Genomic DNA, 15,735 nt, shown 5'->3' on the forward strand with positions numbered 1-15,735 from the left:
AATGAAGTTGTAAAGGGGTCCGGCGGGGTCCGGCCGCCTGGCCCCAACGAGCTCCGGGGCTTCGGGAGACCTCGGGGGCCTCACCTGGCCCAAGCTCTCAGCCCTCCCGGCTGTTCAGCTCTGTCCCAGAGGCGGCTGCGGTCAGCCTCGGTGTTCCCAGGGTCGCTCCTTTGGAGCGGCGGGGACCACGCGGCGGAGGCGGGGGCCTGCCGGGCAGGAACGCCGTGGAGTCGCTGGTCGCTTCCCGTGATAAAGAGAGTGCTACGAGTTGAGAGTCACCAGTGTGCAGTTTATTCAGGAGAAGCGGCGCGGGGAGGCACACTGGGGGCTCTCGGGTGGGGCGGTCCACGCAGCTGCCGGGCGCAGAACCCGGCGGGGCTGGGGTCGCGGCCACACCACGCCGAGAGAACAACGGGAAGGGGTTTTTAGGGGGAAATACGGGGTTTCCCGGGGAGGAACAGCAGGGGCGGAGCCAACGGGGCTCCGGGACAACATGAGGGACAAGCGGGGGAGCAAATGAAATATAAGTAGGGAGGGGATTACAAGCAACTCATGGGGAAAGCCCGGCAGCAGAACATTCTAGTGTGGGCAAGCAGCGGGGGCGGTGATAGGGGCGGGGAAGCAAACCTTAAACCAATAAGCTTAGGAAAAACTTTTCAGGGGAGGGAGAGAGCGGTGTACGGCCCGGCCTCCTCCGAGTCCCAGGCGATGGCATCCTCGGCAGCGTCCCCGTGGATTACGCCGACCGCCGGCCTCGGGGACTCGGGATCCGCAGCATCGGGCCGCCGCACCCCCACACCTCCCCCTTCTTTACTAAATAAGGAGCGAATATGCTTAACTAAATATTTCTTAATCAATGCAAATGAAGCAGCAATTAAAGCAATAGCAAATAAAACAATAATGCAGTCTTTTAAAAGCGTGGCTCCCCATTCGGGCAGTCCCAGTCCTTTCAGTGCTTTGTGGGCCCATCCTCCGACGGTGGAAAGCGTGGAGTTCACAGCATGACGGACGCCATCCACGGTGCTTTCAAACCAGAGGCTGCTCTCGAAGGTGATGTTTCTTATCAAGGCGTCCATATCTTGCAGCCTCTGGTGGATGCTACGGCTCCTGGAGGATAGGTTGAAGCAGCAGAGCCCCTCAAACTGTTGACAGCCATGTCCATGCGCAAGGAGCAAAAAATCGATGGCCGCTCGATTTTGTAAAGTCGCATGCCTGGTTGTTTGCTCATCTTGCAAGAGGTCAGCAATGGCCTCTGACGTCAATCGGGCTTGCTTTGATACCCAACATTCTAAATTGCCGACCTCCCCAAGGGCCTTGGCTGCAGCTACCCAAGGCAGGAAGGCGGACACTGCTATCCTTTTTCCTTTACTCCAATGATAAATTTCAGTGCTGCAATCTTCCTCATCAGGCTTTTTTGGGATCGAATTGTTTGACCACACCGGGAGGTGGGTCATGTTGGGAGAAGCAAGAGTCAGATGGCCAAAAGTGCACGGACCCCCCACAAGGTGAGAGGGGACCCCGGCCCAGGCGCGTTCTCCGCAGATTAAAAACATTCCCTCCGGGAGCCGAATCGGGTGAGCATAGTGCCGATTTGAAGACGAGGGCGCTTTGACATGGGTAATATGGGTGCACCAATTCTTCGCAACGTAATTAGGATTGCCCTGTCTCAGCCCCTGGTACAGCTTTAGATCCAACTTATGCGGAGTTTGGTAATCGAATTGGACACAGGCGAGAGCTTTTAGAGAACCAATAAGCTGAAACTCGTGGGGCTCTTTCTCCATCTTCGCTTCACCCATAACCCACTTCTGCCACAGCAAAAGAGGGCTTTGAATGGGAAGAGGGAGAGAAAATTCTTGGCGGTCCTTGTAAAATTTATAGACATTTTGGCTCAAATTGAAAGTGGACCTCCACAAGGAGATGAGGGATGGCGGGAACGCATCTACCTGCACCGGAGCTCCTACCAAGGCAGACGAGAGCGGATCTCGGACCGCATCTGTAGACATACACATTTGCTCCTTGTTCATGGCACGGGCTAATGTCACCCAGACGTTGGAGCTCGGCTGCCTCACAACCCACGATTGGACTGGGATGATGGTCGGCACGAAGAGAAGGAATGACGCGAGGATGGTAGGACGCATCTTGGCCTTTGAATGGGGGAGCAAACAAAACAGCATTAACCAAAGCGATAAAGATTGGGGCAGGTGGAGGAGGGAGGACGGGAAGGCCATAGGGAAGAGGGGGAAGGGAAGTGGGAGGCTGGCTCAGGGAACTGCGGGATGGACTCTTGGTGACTCAGACGCTCTGCTTGCGAGTGTGGGGTCGGAGGCGGCGAGGTGAGGAAGGTGGAGTCTCCGCCTTCTTCTTGCGGCGCCAGTGGGCCGCTGTCACGTCCTTTGGCTCCGGTCTCGGGGAGAGTGGCCCTGCTTTTAGGAAAGGCTTGACAAATTTAGCTGGGACCCATCGTGGCCCTTCAGAGGTGGAGACGCAGCAATAGCCACGCCCCCAGATGATAAGTGGGAAGGGACCCACGATCTTTAGGGAGTCCAGTTCCTTGATCAGGACAAGGGGGCGCTCCTTCAGCTTGGCTCGCGTGTGGTTGGCAAAGTGGCGAACCACCGGGGGGTCTGGCTCCTTATCGGAGCAATTGAGAAAATTTAGAGTAAAAAGAGCCCTGGCGAGCCGATTTGCCGGGGTCTCTGTTTCTGGTCCCCCCTTTTGCTGCTGAAGCACCCTCTTGAGGGACCGATGGGCCCTTTCCACCAGGGCCTGACCCGTGGCTGAGTGGGGAATCCCGGTGGTGTGGGAAATGCCCCACTGGAGGAAAAATTTCCTCACTGGTCCGGAGGTGTAACACGGACCGTTGTCCGTCTTAACCTCTTTAGGAATGCCCAGGACGGCGAAGGCCTGCAGGAAGTGCGAAATCGCATCCTTCGCCTTTTCCCCCGAATGTGCGGTGGCAAAGATCGCGCCTGAAAAGGTGTCTACGCTCACGTGTACATATTTTAGTCGGCCAAATTCAGGCACGTGCGTGACATCTGACTGCCAAAGCTCCCCACTATTAAGCCCTCTGGGGTTGATTCCAGACCCCATGGATGTAATCTGGAGGGGTTGACAATAGGGACAGGCCGCCACAATGGCCTTGGCTTGGTCCACTGTTAACTCAAACATTCGCCTCAAGGCCGGGACATTTTGGTGAAAGAGTGCATGGCTCAGCGATGCCTGCTGGAATCGATCAGGCACGTTGGCAACATGCACGGGCGCAGCGAGCGCGTCTGCCACCCTATTCCCTTCCGTGATTGGACCCGGAAGGTCAGTGTGTGAACGCACATGCATCACGTAGAAGGGTTGGTCACGGTGGGAAATGGCTGTCTTGAGCCTCTTGACCAAGCAATTAATTTTTGGGTTGGAGGAGCCGGACAGCCAACTGTCCTCAGCCCTTGAAACGATCCCCGCTACATAGGCCGAATCAGTAACCAGATTGAAGGGTCCCGGAAAGCGCTCAAATGCTCTGACGGCGGCTGCGAGCTCGGCCACCTGGGCGGACCCAGAAACGATCTCGACATCGCAATCCCACCGCTCTGTCGAGGGGTTCCACCAGGCAATCACCGATTTTCCTGATGTGCCCGAGCCGTCAGTGAAAAGTGTCGGAGCACTGAGGGGTTTCCGACTTTGGACCCGGTCAAGAACAATTTTTAGTTCAGATATTGCGAATATCTTATGTTTTGGAAACCAGGTAACAACCTGGCAGGGAAACGATTCAAGTGCTAGCTGCATCTCCTCACTCTTTAGCAAGGCAAATTCGAATGATTTTGTGTCGAATGGAACGTGGATGTATGCGAACTCACGTCCTGCTAGGGTGGACAGGCGGGACCTCGCTCGTCTAACAAGCTGCGCCGCCTTGTCCAGTGGCGAAACTAAAACTTTGGGGGACGAGATAGGCAGGAAGACCCACTCAATAATGAGCAGTCGGTTCTCCATGTCTTTCAGGTCCCATTGAAAGATGAGCCCGTGCAGGTGGGGCATTTTACCTAGGATGGCCAAATTAAAGGGCAATTTGGGGTCGCATCGGTGAACGCGACATGTTTTCAGGGCGTTCTGTACCTTTCTGATGGATTCCCGCGCTTCCGGGGTCAATGTCCTTGGGGAGGTCAGGTCGCGATCTCCACACAGGAGGGAAAACAGCGGGACCAGGTCTTCCGAGGAGATGCCGATCAGGGGCCGAATCCAGTTGATGGCACCACAGAGCTGGTGCATTTCCTGCAGGTTAGATGGATTGTCAATAATTTTGATCGGCAAGGGTGTTATTGTTTGCTCCTCAATTTTTGCTCCCAGGTATCTCCACGGCGCCGTCACCTGGACCTTGGAGGGTTGGATCTCAAACCCTTCGCTCTCTAGGGCCCCCACGACTCTAGAGAGTGCTGTCCGCAAGATGGCTTCGGTTGGCGAACAGACCAATACATCATCCATATAATGGACGATGATTGACTCACTCGTGACCTCTCGCACTGGTGCGAGAATGCTGTCCACATACCACTGGCAAATGGTGGGGGAGTTTTTCATCCCTTGCGGGAGCACTCGCCAGTGATAGCGGCGCATTGGGCGTTCCCTGTTGGTGGAGGGAACTGAAAAGGCGAACCTGGGCGCATCGTCTGGGTGCAGGGGGATCTGGAAGAAGCAGTCCTTTATGTCCACCACTGCAATCTTCCAGTCCCGCGGGAGCATTGAAGGTGATGGCAACCCGGGCTGGAGAGGCCCCATGTCCTCAATGACTTCGTTTAATTTTCTGAGGTCATGGAGGAGCCTCCATTTGGTCCCTCCCGCCTTCTTGATAACGAAGACGGGCGAGTTCCATGGACTGGTCGAGGGCACGATGTGCCCCTTCTCCAGTTGCTCCTCAACGAGCTCTTCGAGCGCTCTTAATTTGTGTATAGGCAAAGGCCACTGGTCGACCCAGACAGGTTTATTAGTGAGCCAATTCAATGGCTGGGTCGGGCGCTCACCAGTGACCCCAATCAAAAATCCCGAGCCGGAGCCAATTCGACTCGGGCACCCCATTGGGACATAGTGTCTCTCCCCCACAGGTTGAATCCCGAGTTGATGATGAATGGCCGCACGGTGGCAATGCGACCCTCGGGGCCTTCAATTAGAACGGGGATGGAACTCCGCTCTGCAGGAGTATATCCTCCCACACCTTTCAACGACCGAGCCACAGGCTCCTTGGCCCATGCCGACGGCCAACTCGCCGAGGAGATGACCGTGACATCCGCACCAGTGTCAATCATGCCAGTAAGGGAGATGTTGCTTCCCTTCTGGGAAAGGCCACAAGTAAGCATTGGCCTGTCCTTACCAACCGCCTCGGACCAGGCAACCAGCGGTCGTTCCGTGAGGATAGCGTGGAACGGGATGACCTTGATCCTGGCCACGACCTGATTCCTAGAGAGGATAAGAGGGGGGTCGGCAACTTCAACCTGGAGTGGAAAGAACCCCTCTGCATCCACTCTGATCAAGGAAGGGATGATGGCAATCCCTTTGGGTCCGGCGTCCGCATCTGAAATGGCAAGGACAAGAGCGTCAGGAAAGTCACATTTGAGTCTAACAAGAAAAGAGTCACATCCGGGTATGGTACAGTCATCATCGACCCACGCCTGCTGGAAATCCGTGGGGTCGAGGCCGGCCGGTGGCTGTTGGCAGCGTGAGGCCGGCATCTCACGCTGCGCTCTCAGTTTCCCTGGCCAGCAGGGAAGGGAGGTGGAAACGAGGAAGGGTCAGTTAGGGACATGGGGGAAGGGCGCTGGGCGCGGGCAGGGGCAGGAGAACGGGAAAACTTGGAGATTTCTTCGACCGGCGTGGGGCAGTCTGCGGCGAAGTGTCCTCTTTTGCCACACCGGTTACAGGTGGCATAGGTGTTTCGGATGGCCAGTGCCTGAGAGGTGTTAGCATTCAGCGCCTTGACCGCAGCCAGGCGCCGACAGGCACTGACCATCTGGGCGATGGTCGGCCGTGGGTCATGTGGCAGGGACAATATGATTTCTTTGCAGATGGTATTGGATCTGGTGATTGCCCCGTCCACAAGCAGCTGCTCCCTGATGGTGTGGTCGGGGACCTGACGATCGATGGCCTGTTTTAATTTATCAACAAAACTGGGGAAGGCCTCGTCAGGCCCTTGGAATATCTCCAAGTAGGGGATGGTAGGGGCATCCACCGGAGGGATACCAAGCAGTACCCTCTCCGCTGCACCAGCGAGAGACACTAGAACGTCTATGGGTATCTCTCGGGCTTGCGTCTGGGGTTTAGAGTAATCCCCCTCACCCAACAACAACTCGAAGGTGGGGCCGTTTGGAGTGCCGTGCCCAGGAAGCAGTCGCTCTAGCCCCCTGATCTGCCTTTTCCACTCGTCCTCCCACTCTTGGTATTCAACGGGGGACAGTAGACAAGACATCACTAATTTGATGTCGGAGGGAACTAGAGGGACGCCGGTGAGAGTGGCGTGAAGGACTGCTTTGAAATAGTTCGAGTCCCGGCCAAACTCCTTTTGCGTTTTGGCCAGGTCTTTGAGCGCGGCCCTGTCAAAGGGCTCCCACCGTGGGTGATCGCGTTGCCCCGAAACGCGGACTGGTGCGGCGAAGGGGGCCTGGAGGCTCTCCGGTTCCAGATCCAGGTGACAACCTTTCCCAGCCAAGCCGGAGGACCCATCCAAGATGGCCTCCTTCCGGTCAGGGACCGTTGGAGGACCAACAAAGATGGCCTCCTTCCGGTCAGGGACCGTTGGAGGACCAACAAAGATGGCCTCCTTCCGGTCATCGTGGGAAAGGGGATCCAAGATGGCGTCCTTCCGGCGGACGCCAGAAGGGTAGCCGTGGGAACCGGGAAGACCCGCCTCCGGGGAGGGGTTAGGAAGGGGCGGAACATCGGGAGGGGCGACTGACGAAGGTCCCGGGGAGGAGTCGAGGAAGAGGTGGGGTTTCGGTGGGAAAGGGGAGGTAGGCGGGGAAGGGATAAAGGGGTTGGGCGCAGGGGCGGAGGGTCCGAGGGAGGGGGTGTGCCCGCACGGTGATGGATAGGCCGCCCAGGGGGAGGGATCAGGGAAGGGGCTCGGCGGGAAAGCCGAAGCAGCAGCGGGAACAGGAGGATTGTAGGGAGAGGGGATGGGGGATGGGAAAGCCACGCGGCAGGCGCCATCCCGGTGCCAGCCGCCGCTCCTTCGTGGCTCTCCGGGGAGACAAAAGGAACCACGGCGGGGATTGCGGGGGACTACCAGGGACGAATCAACTCGGGAAGAGGGGTTAGGAGAGACAGAACCGGGGGTGCCCGAGAGGGTCGCGCGTTCTCCCTCCCCGGCAGGGGACGAAGTGACCGCGGGGGCGCCGGAGACTAGATGAGAACTCCGTGTCCGCGGACGTTCTGAGCCGCCGCGGTCGCCTCGAGAAGGACAGGGGCTGGGGTTAGTTGAGGAACGGGCAGACGGGGAAGGGTTAGCAGGGACTCCCGCGCTCCGAAGGGAGGGACGGAAAGCGTGGAAAATCTGTGTTAAAATCCCGAAAAACTGGTCCACTCGCTTGTCCCCCCGGGACAAAAGCTGGTTCATGCGCGAGCGGACCCCACGCCAAAAATCGATGGAGTTAGCATCTTGGGGAGAAACATCGGGAAATTCGGCAAAAATAAATTTAACAAAGCGTTTTAGGAGCGGGGAGGGAAAAGAAAATTTCGCTACTCGGAGGGAGGTTTTAACGGAAACATAAAATTCTCGTTGCTCTTTGGTTAGGTTAACTCCCATCTTTTCCACCCGAGATAAAGGTTAGCCGAACCAAACTCTCACCCGACCGATCCGAACGAAAAATCAAATGAAAAGAGGGCAAGCTAGGGAACCCCTTTCCCTACCAACTCACCCGAACACAAAGCGGCGCGGTCGGTTCACGGGGCTCACGGGGCTGGCGGTGCCGGCGAGGAGCACCTCTCGATGTAGTCCAGGGAGGGTGCTGCAACTCGCCGGGTGGCGGAACAACAGATCTCCACTCTTCCCTTCCAAGGAGCGAAGGCAGGTTCGGAGGGTCACGTTGACGGCGCCACTTGAAGTTGTAAAGGGGTCCGGCGGGGTCCGGCCGCCTGGCCCCAACGAGCTTCCGGGGCTTCGGGAGATGTGAAGTTGTAAGGGGGTCCGGCGGTCCGGCCGCCTGGCCCCAACGAGCTCCGGGGCTTCGGGAGACCTCGGGGGCCTCACCTGGCCCAAGCTCTCAGCCCTCCCGGCTGTTCGGCTCTGTCCAGAGGCGGCTGCAGTCAGCCTCGGTGTTCCCAGGGTCGCTCCTTTGGAGCGGCAGGGACCACGCGGCGGAGGCGGGGGCCTGCCGGGCAGGAACGCTGTGGAGTCGCTGGTCGCTTCCCGTGATAAAGAGAGTGCTACGAGTTGAGAGTCAGCAGTGTGCAGTTTATTCAGGAGAAGCGGCGCGGGGGAGGCACACTGGGGGCTCTCGGGTGGGGCGGTCCACGCAGCTGCCGGGCGCAGAACCCGGCGGGGCTGGGGTCGCGGCCACACCACGCCGAGAGAACAAAGGGAAGGGGTTTTTAGGGGGAAATACGGGGTTTCCCGGGGAGGAACAGCAGGGGCGGAGCCAACGGGGCTCCGGGACAACATGAGGGACAAGCGGGGGAGCAAATGAAATATAAGTAGGGAGGGGATTACAAGCAACTCATGGGGAAAGCCCGGCAGTAGAACATTCTAGTGTGGGCAAGCAGCGGGGGCGGTGATAGGGGCGGGGAAGCAAACCTTAAACCAATAAGCTTAGGAAAACTTTCCAGGGGAGGGAGAGAGCGGTTTACGGCCCGGCCTCCTCCGAGTCCCAGGCGATGGCATCCTCGGCAGCGTCCCCGTGGATTACGCCGACCGCCGGCCTCGGGGACTCGGGATCCGCAGCATCGGGCCGCCGCACCCCCACACCTCCCCCTTCTTTACTAAATAAGGAGCGAATATGCTTAACTAAATATTTCTTAATCAATGCAAATGAAGCAGCAATTAAAGCAATAGCAAATAAAACAATAATGCAGTCTTTTAAAAGCGTGGCTCCCCATTCGGGCAGTCCCAGTCCTTTCAGTGCTTTGTGGGCCCATCCTCCGACGGTGGAAAGCGTGGAGTTCACAGCATGACGGACGCCATCCACGGTGCTTTCAAACCAGAGGCTGCTCTCGAAGGTGATGTTTCTTATCAAGGCGTCCATATCCTGCAGCTTCTGGTGGATGCTACGGCTCCTGGAGGATAGGTTGAAGCAGCAGAGCCCCTCAAACTGTTGACAGCCATGTCCATGCGCAAGGAGCAAAAAATCAACGGATACACATTTGCTCCTTGTTCATGGCACGGGCTGAAGTCACCCAGACGTTGGAGCTAGGCTGCCTCACAACCCACGGTTGGACTGGGACGATGGTCAAGAGGAGGAGGAAAAGGTGCGCGAGGGTGACGGTGCGCATCTTGGCCACTGAATGTGGAGATAAACAAAACAGCATTAACATAAGAAACACGTGTTGGGGTAGGAGGAGGAGGGAGGACGGAAAGGCCATAGGGAAGAGGGGGAAGGAAAGTGGGAGGCTGGCTCAGGGAACTGCGGGATGGACTCTTGGTGACTCAGACGCTCTGCTTGCGAGTGTGGGGTCGGAGGCGGCGAGGTGAGGAAGGTGGAGTCTCCGCCTTCTTCTTGCGGCGCCAGTGGGCCGATGTCACGTCCTTTGGCTCCGGTCTCGGGGAGAGTGGCCCTGCTTTTAGGAAAGGCTTGACAAATTTAGCTGGGACCCATCGTGGCCCTTCAGAGGTGGAGACGCAGCAATAGCCACGCCCCCAGATGATAAGTGGGAAGGGACCCACGATCTTTAGGGAGTCCGGTTCCTTGATCAGGACAAGGGGGCGCTCCTTCAGCTTGGCTCGCGTGTGGTTGGCAAAGTGGCGAACCACCGGGGGGTCTGGCTCCTTATCGGAGCAATTGAGAAAATTTAGAGTAAAAAGAGCCCTGGCGAGCCGATTTGCCGGGGTCTCTGTTTCTGGTCCCCCCTTTTGCTGCTGAAGCACCCTCTTGAGGGACCGATGGGCCCTTTCCACCAGGGCTTGACCCGTGGCTGAGTGGGGAATCCCGGTGGTGTGGGAAATGCCCCACTGGAGGAAAAATTTCCTCACTGGTCCAGAGGTGTAACACGGACCGTTGTCCGTCTTAACCTCTTTAGGAATACCCAGGACGGCGAAGGCCTGCAGGAAGTGTGATGGCACCACAGAGCTGGTGCATTTCCTGCAGGTTCATCCTTCGCCTTTAATCTTTAAAAACTTCACTTACATTGACAAAAGAATTCCCACAAAAATCAAAATAACTTCAATATAACACTGAAAAAGACATCATCCCTTCACTACAATTAGAACAACAAAAATTTCCGACAAGGTTTAGTCCATATTTTGCCCATCACTTCTCCCAGTTTCTGTCCTTATCTCAAATTCCTTGAAAGCTCCACACTGGGTACCAAAGAAAGACTGTAGTGTGTTGATCTTCGCTGTCAGGTGCTCACCAAGCCACTTTCTCACTCTCCCTCCTCAGTAGAACAGGGGAAGAAAATAAAATTAAAAACTCTGAGGTTGAGATAAAGATTGTTAAACAAAGCAAAGACCTCACACAGAAGCAAAGGAAAAGAGACACATTTGTACTCTACTTCTCATAAGCTGGTATGGTCCAGCCGTTTTCTGGGAAGTAGGGTCCTGGTACATGCTGTGGTTTCTTCCGAAGACAAATGCCTTAATAACAAATGCCCCCTTTCTTCTTTTTCCTACTTTTTATTGCTAAGAAAATGTTACATGGTATGTTAAACCCCTTTGGTGAGTTTGGATCCCTTTTTCTGGCTATGGCCCATTACAAATTCTTGTCACCTCCCAGCTTTTTTTTTTTTTTTGTAAGGATGGGGAGGTGATTTGAAGGGACATCCTCTAAGCTTGATAGCACTGTTCAGTGGGAGTCAAAACTGGTGTGTTGTCAACACCATTCTGGCTACAGATACAAAGTACATCACTGTGAGGTCTGTTGTGGGAAAAGTTAACCCCATCCAAGCCAGACCAAAGAAAACAAGGAAAACTTGTGTGAAATTAAGTAATTCTAAAATCTGTATATGAAGCTGTTGACAGCGTTGCTCACTACCAGTGAATTTGTTTTTATTTTGACAACTCTGCATAATGTTGAGAATATATTATCCTCAGGCATTTAGCATAACATCTGTAAAACAACTAGACTGTCATGTTCCCCTTCAATATATATTCTTAACTGCCTGCAAACTCTGTTCAAGTTACCATTGAAATTCTCACTATTAGTAAAATCTAGAAGTCAAATATTTGTATCAAAAGTATGAATTGTATTTTGAATACAAGATAAGTATTTAAACGAACTCAAGCAATAAGATTGGGTGGCTGCATGAAAATCTTTTCTGCCTTTCTAGATCATGGTTAAATTTGTGCAGGACTGAAGCATACGGATGTTTTAGAGGTCATGTTGACAGGTGCAGTTCTCATCTACAAAGGATTAACCAGCTTCCTAAGAGCATTAACGTCTGGGCTCGGGGTCATACTTTCATCCCTTTTGTAAGGGTCAAAATGTAAAGTACAGACTGAGGCATCAAAAATAAAACTTTTACAGAGACAGCTTTGTTCCAGATGGCAGGTGTGGATGGGGTGTAAGGTACCATATGTAAGAACCTTCAGTATCCATAGATTTTTCATTTTGATTTCTTCTACTCTCAATTCACATTTTATCAAATTAATGCATCACATAAAAAGATCAGTATGTTTATGAACTTCCTCTTTTGTGTGACCTAAAGAACATTATATCCTAATTTTGGCAGGGTCCTCCTTAGTTTATTTATGAAAATCCCCGGCTCAAAGGCATGATCAGCTATTGAAGTGAGGTTAATGAGAAATGTTTGTTTGCACTTTGTTAACGATGGTCTGGTGCAAAAATTTACAAAATTTGTAACCCTTTTACTTGTCTTTTCTTATGCTTGCTGCACGGCAGATAAAATTTATTTTGGGTGATTTCTCATCATGACAGAAATTGCAGGGTTCTTTCCTTCTGAGACAGCAGGAATCAAATGACAGGCTGATGCTTTATGATACATCTGTGTATCAGATTAACTTCTCTCTGTCTCTTCTCTTGCTGTTAGGAACTGCAGTAACCAGTTCCAGTGCAAGGCCTCCCACTTGTGCAATGTGCTTTGCTCTTCCCTCTGACATGATGTAGAGCTTCTTTTTGCATTCCAAACCATGGTGCCTTCACTGCACATCCGAAGAGACTTCCCAAGCAACCTGTTCTTCATGTTCACAGTTCCTTTCCTCTTTGCAGAAAACTACCATGCATTTGAGGGCTGTAATCATGCTGCCTCTTCATTTTTGTTTCTCCCTCTGAACAACTACAGTCCATTTATTCTTTCCTTACAGTTCATGTTTCCTTGATCTTGGATCATGCCTTTTACTTTCCACCAAACATTCTCTAACCACTCCACATATTTTTGGATTTAGGGACTCAAAATTGGATTCAGGCCTCCAGCTATGCTTTCATCTTGTTTATCAGTTTTCCAAATAGACAAATACTAGGTCACAAGAAGAGATTGTTTTTTATTAGCTGAGGCTTAAAACATGGGAGCTTAGCACTGGGAACTTGTGCTTTGAAAGACATTCATGTCAATATTCATATGTGTAGTTGCATTTTTTCTATTGGAAAGAAACTCATAATTTTATCTTCAGTTTTACTCCAGAAAAAAAATCCAGCCCATCTGTTCAGTGCACGCTCCCTAACAGCACCATTGAATGGCTTTAAACAATCCATTTACAGCAGAAAGCTGGTGGCCAGCCACTCCTTTACCCAAAGGAACAGTAGTTTGACAAGTGACCCTGAATTTCTTCCAGTAATGTATACAGCAAAAAAAGAACTGGCCCAAACCCAGCTGTCGGGCTTTGATTCAGGAACGAAGACTTTCCAAGGCAGGAGTTATCTATCAAAACGGCAGCCCCATACTCAGGGAAATATATCTGATCTAAAGCTGATAGAGTGTGAAATCAAAGGTTGTGAATGGCTACTCAAGGGAAACCAGATACATTTCTATGGGGTTGCAGTACAAATGGTGTTGGTAATAGGTTGTGGCAGGACAAAGAGCAGCTGAATTAAATACCAAGATCTAGCACGTTAGCTTTACTGGATCAAAGAAGTGTAAGATGTCACACTGACATTATGAAAATTATCTCTTTAACTTTTCTGCACTAAGTCACTGATTACCACTTTACTTTGTCTTCATCTCATCAATTTATCTGATAGAAGGAGTTCATCCAAGAAATACCAGGAGGAAGCTCTGACTATATAATTATTCTGCATGAAGACTCTTCTTTTCTAACTGGTTCATACCATGAAGGACTAATTTCTTTGTGGTAAATGCCATCCAGGTAGCATGTTAAGTACTGAAAATTGTTCATTTTACTTATGGTCTTTGAAGACCTGGAATGTCAAATATCTGTTCAGCGACATCTTCAAATTATTGAATGTAATGAAAGACAAGAGCATGTTAGCAGTGGTGATTAGTAATCAGTCTTTTTCATATCAATATTTTAAATGTGGATTTTTAAGAAAGATGAAATCTTTCTAGGTTGATGCTGACTAAGGTTTAAAGCTATTAAATTTAAATTTAATTTTAAAATTTTTAAATTTAAATATATTGAATTTTTCTTGAACTTTATGTTTGGGATTTTTTAGGTGCACTGAGAACACTATTCACAAAATTCTGGACCAAAAACAATAATTTCAAAAACAATTACTTTAGCTCAACATATTAATAACTGACCCTATGTGTATGCAAGGAAAGGATCTGCTCTATGTGAATCAAAGTGAAGAAAAATATTTCTTCTTCTTTCTAAACAGATGGCTCATAAATAGATTAAAATACTTCTGTACATCTCTCAGGTCAGTACTGAGAGTCAGTACTTGCTTTTACTATCATTCATTAGAGAGCCAGGAAAGGAGTTTCTGAAATGTTGCCATTTAAATCATTGCTTTAAATCATTATTTTATGTGTTCTGATTTAATATACTATAAATTAATTATGTCAAAATATCTAAAACAGTGCACAGGTGTATTTATTTTTCTTTAATATAGAAAATCAAAATAAATAGTGTCATATGACTACTAAAATTTTATGGTTCAATGCAGTAATAAGGACATTGCTTCAATAAAAAATTCAGTGGGACACTAAAAGTGCAGTGTTTATCAAATTGTTTAAATATTAATATATGGACTGTGAAGAACCTGGGAAGGGAGAAGTACTGAATTAATACATAATGTTCTTGCTAAAAAGTATCTTAGAGTAAGATTAACAGGTTAATGTCTAATGGTAATTGTACAGCATATGTATCATCCGGTGCAGCAGTGTTAGTATTCAAAATCACTGCCACAAGTTACCTTTGTAATGATGGCATAGAAGCTCTTACAACAGTGGCAATATAATACCCATTATTTTTGCTTTTTCTTTTTTTTCCCACTATCATTTAAAATCAATATTGCAAAATTAAAACAGCATCGGGAGGTCCATACAAATTGATAATATGAAAATTTCTGAATGAGATTTGATTGCATTTCCATTAAAGAAAAGGGCAGAATTTTAATGATCCTTCCTGTAGTCATATTTGCAATTTTCAGAAGGTGCAATAATGCATCATTTACAGATGAGGTGTTAGATCATAGTGTCTGCAAGATTTTATTGTATTATTCACTAGGTAATGTTCCAGTATTCTGAGACAAATACAGAACAAATAAAAAAGTTTGAAAGGAAAGATGAGATAGTGGCCATGAAGCCTTGTTTAATTAAAAATTTTTGGAAAATAAATAAATGAATAATGATGAATCAAGTTAATACAATTCTTTTTTTCCATTGACTCCTGCAAAATCATGTAATTTAAATACCTTCCAAATAGAAAATTTAAATACCCAACTTAAAAGGAAATATAATCTTAGCATTATTATATTCATTTTTTCAGCTGTCTCAGCTTTTAAGCAGTGAAAAGACTATTTTGGTTCTCACACAGAAAATATTGCTGTCACCATCCAAATATTTTAGTTATTCAGTTTATTATCCACTGCTCATTGTTCTCCCAACTTCCCCTTCACCAGTAAAATAATAAAAATAAAAGTTTTAAAGACTCCAAATTATTCTTTTAGTACAGGAAATGGAAGAAAAATTTAATCATGGAGAGCTTCTGATGATATCTTTAAACTAGAGCAGCACAATGTCCACTGCACAACTGGCTAAGCAGAACTTCACAAAGACCATCTTCTAGCCCTGAACAGCCTATTTGTCTGATGTCATTCTGGAGATTAACTTATTTCAGGTCTTTGCTGCTTCTGCTCTTTGATTGGCTCTCTACACCTCTGGAATGTGTTTTGAACAGATAGTTTGGACATTTGGGAGAACACCTTGGCCCTAATATTTGGTTCTCTGAGTGCCATTCTTTTATAAATAGTACTAATAATATCATTATAGCTAGTATGAGTAGTAGCAGCAATTGTAAATATGTGGTATTCCCATTTCTTCTAGTCTTCTTTGTAATAAATATTTAAGGCATGGTTTCTGTATCATCTATATTGGTCTTTGTAAGGGTGCAGTGGAGATAAATCTTCTGGAAATAACAATTTCCTTGGTACTACTGCATGAAGAATATTTTCCTTCCTGAATGCTCAAGTACTTGAT

At 49.8% G+C, this 15,735-nt stretch overlaps 1 protein-coding gene across 1 annotated transcript in view; it reads right to left on the reverse strand.

Moving 5' to 3' along the window:
* The window catches only part of LOC146443311 (uncharacterized), a 10,788-nt gene extending 8,650 nt beyond the window's left edge, over positions 1 to 2,138 (reverse strand). Inside the window, exon 1 of the mRNA XM_085080056.1 lies at positions 897 to 2,138. Within this exon, the coding sequence (XP_084936182.1) occupies positions 897 to 2,138 (1,242 nt within the window). The remainder of the gene's footprint in view (positions 1 to 896) is intronic.
* Between the last annotated feature and the right edge of the window lie 13,597 nt (positions 2,139 to 15,735).

This window comes from Lichenostomus cassidix, chromosome 1Aa (assembly GCF_008360975.1).
Source record: "Lichenostomus cassidix isolate B80296 chromosome 1Aa, HeHo_3.0, whole genome shotgun sequence".
NCBI classification, from domain to species: Eukaryota; Metazoa; Chordata; class Aves; order Passeriformes; family Meliphagidae; genus Lichenostomus; species Lichenostomus cassidix.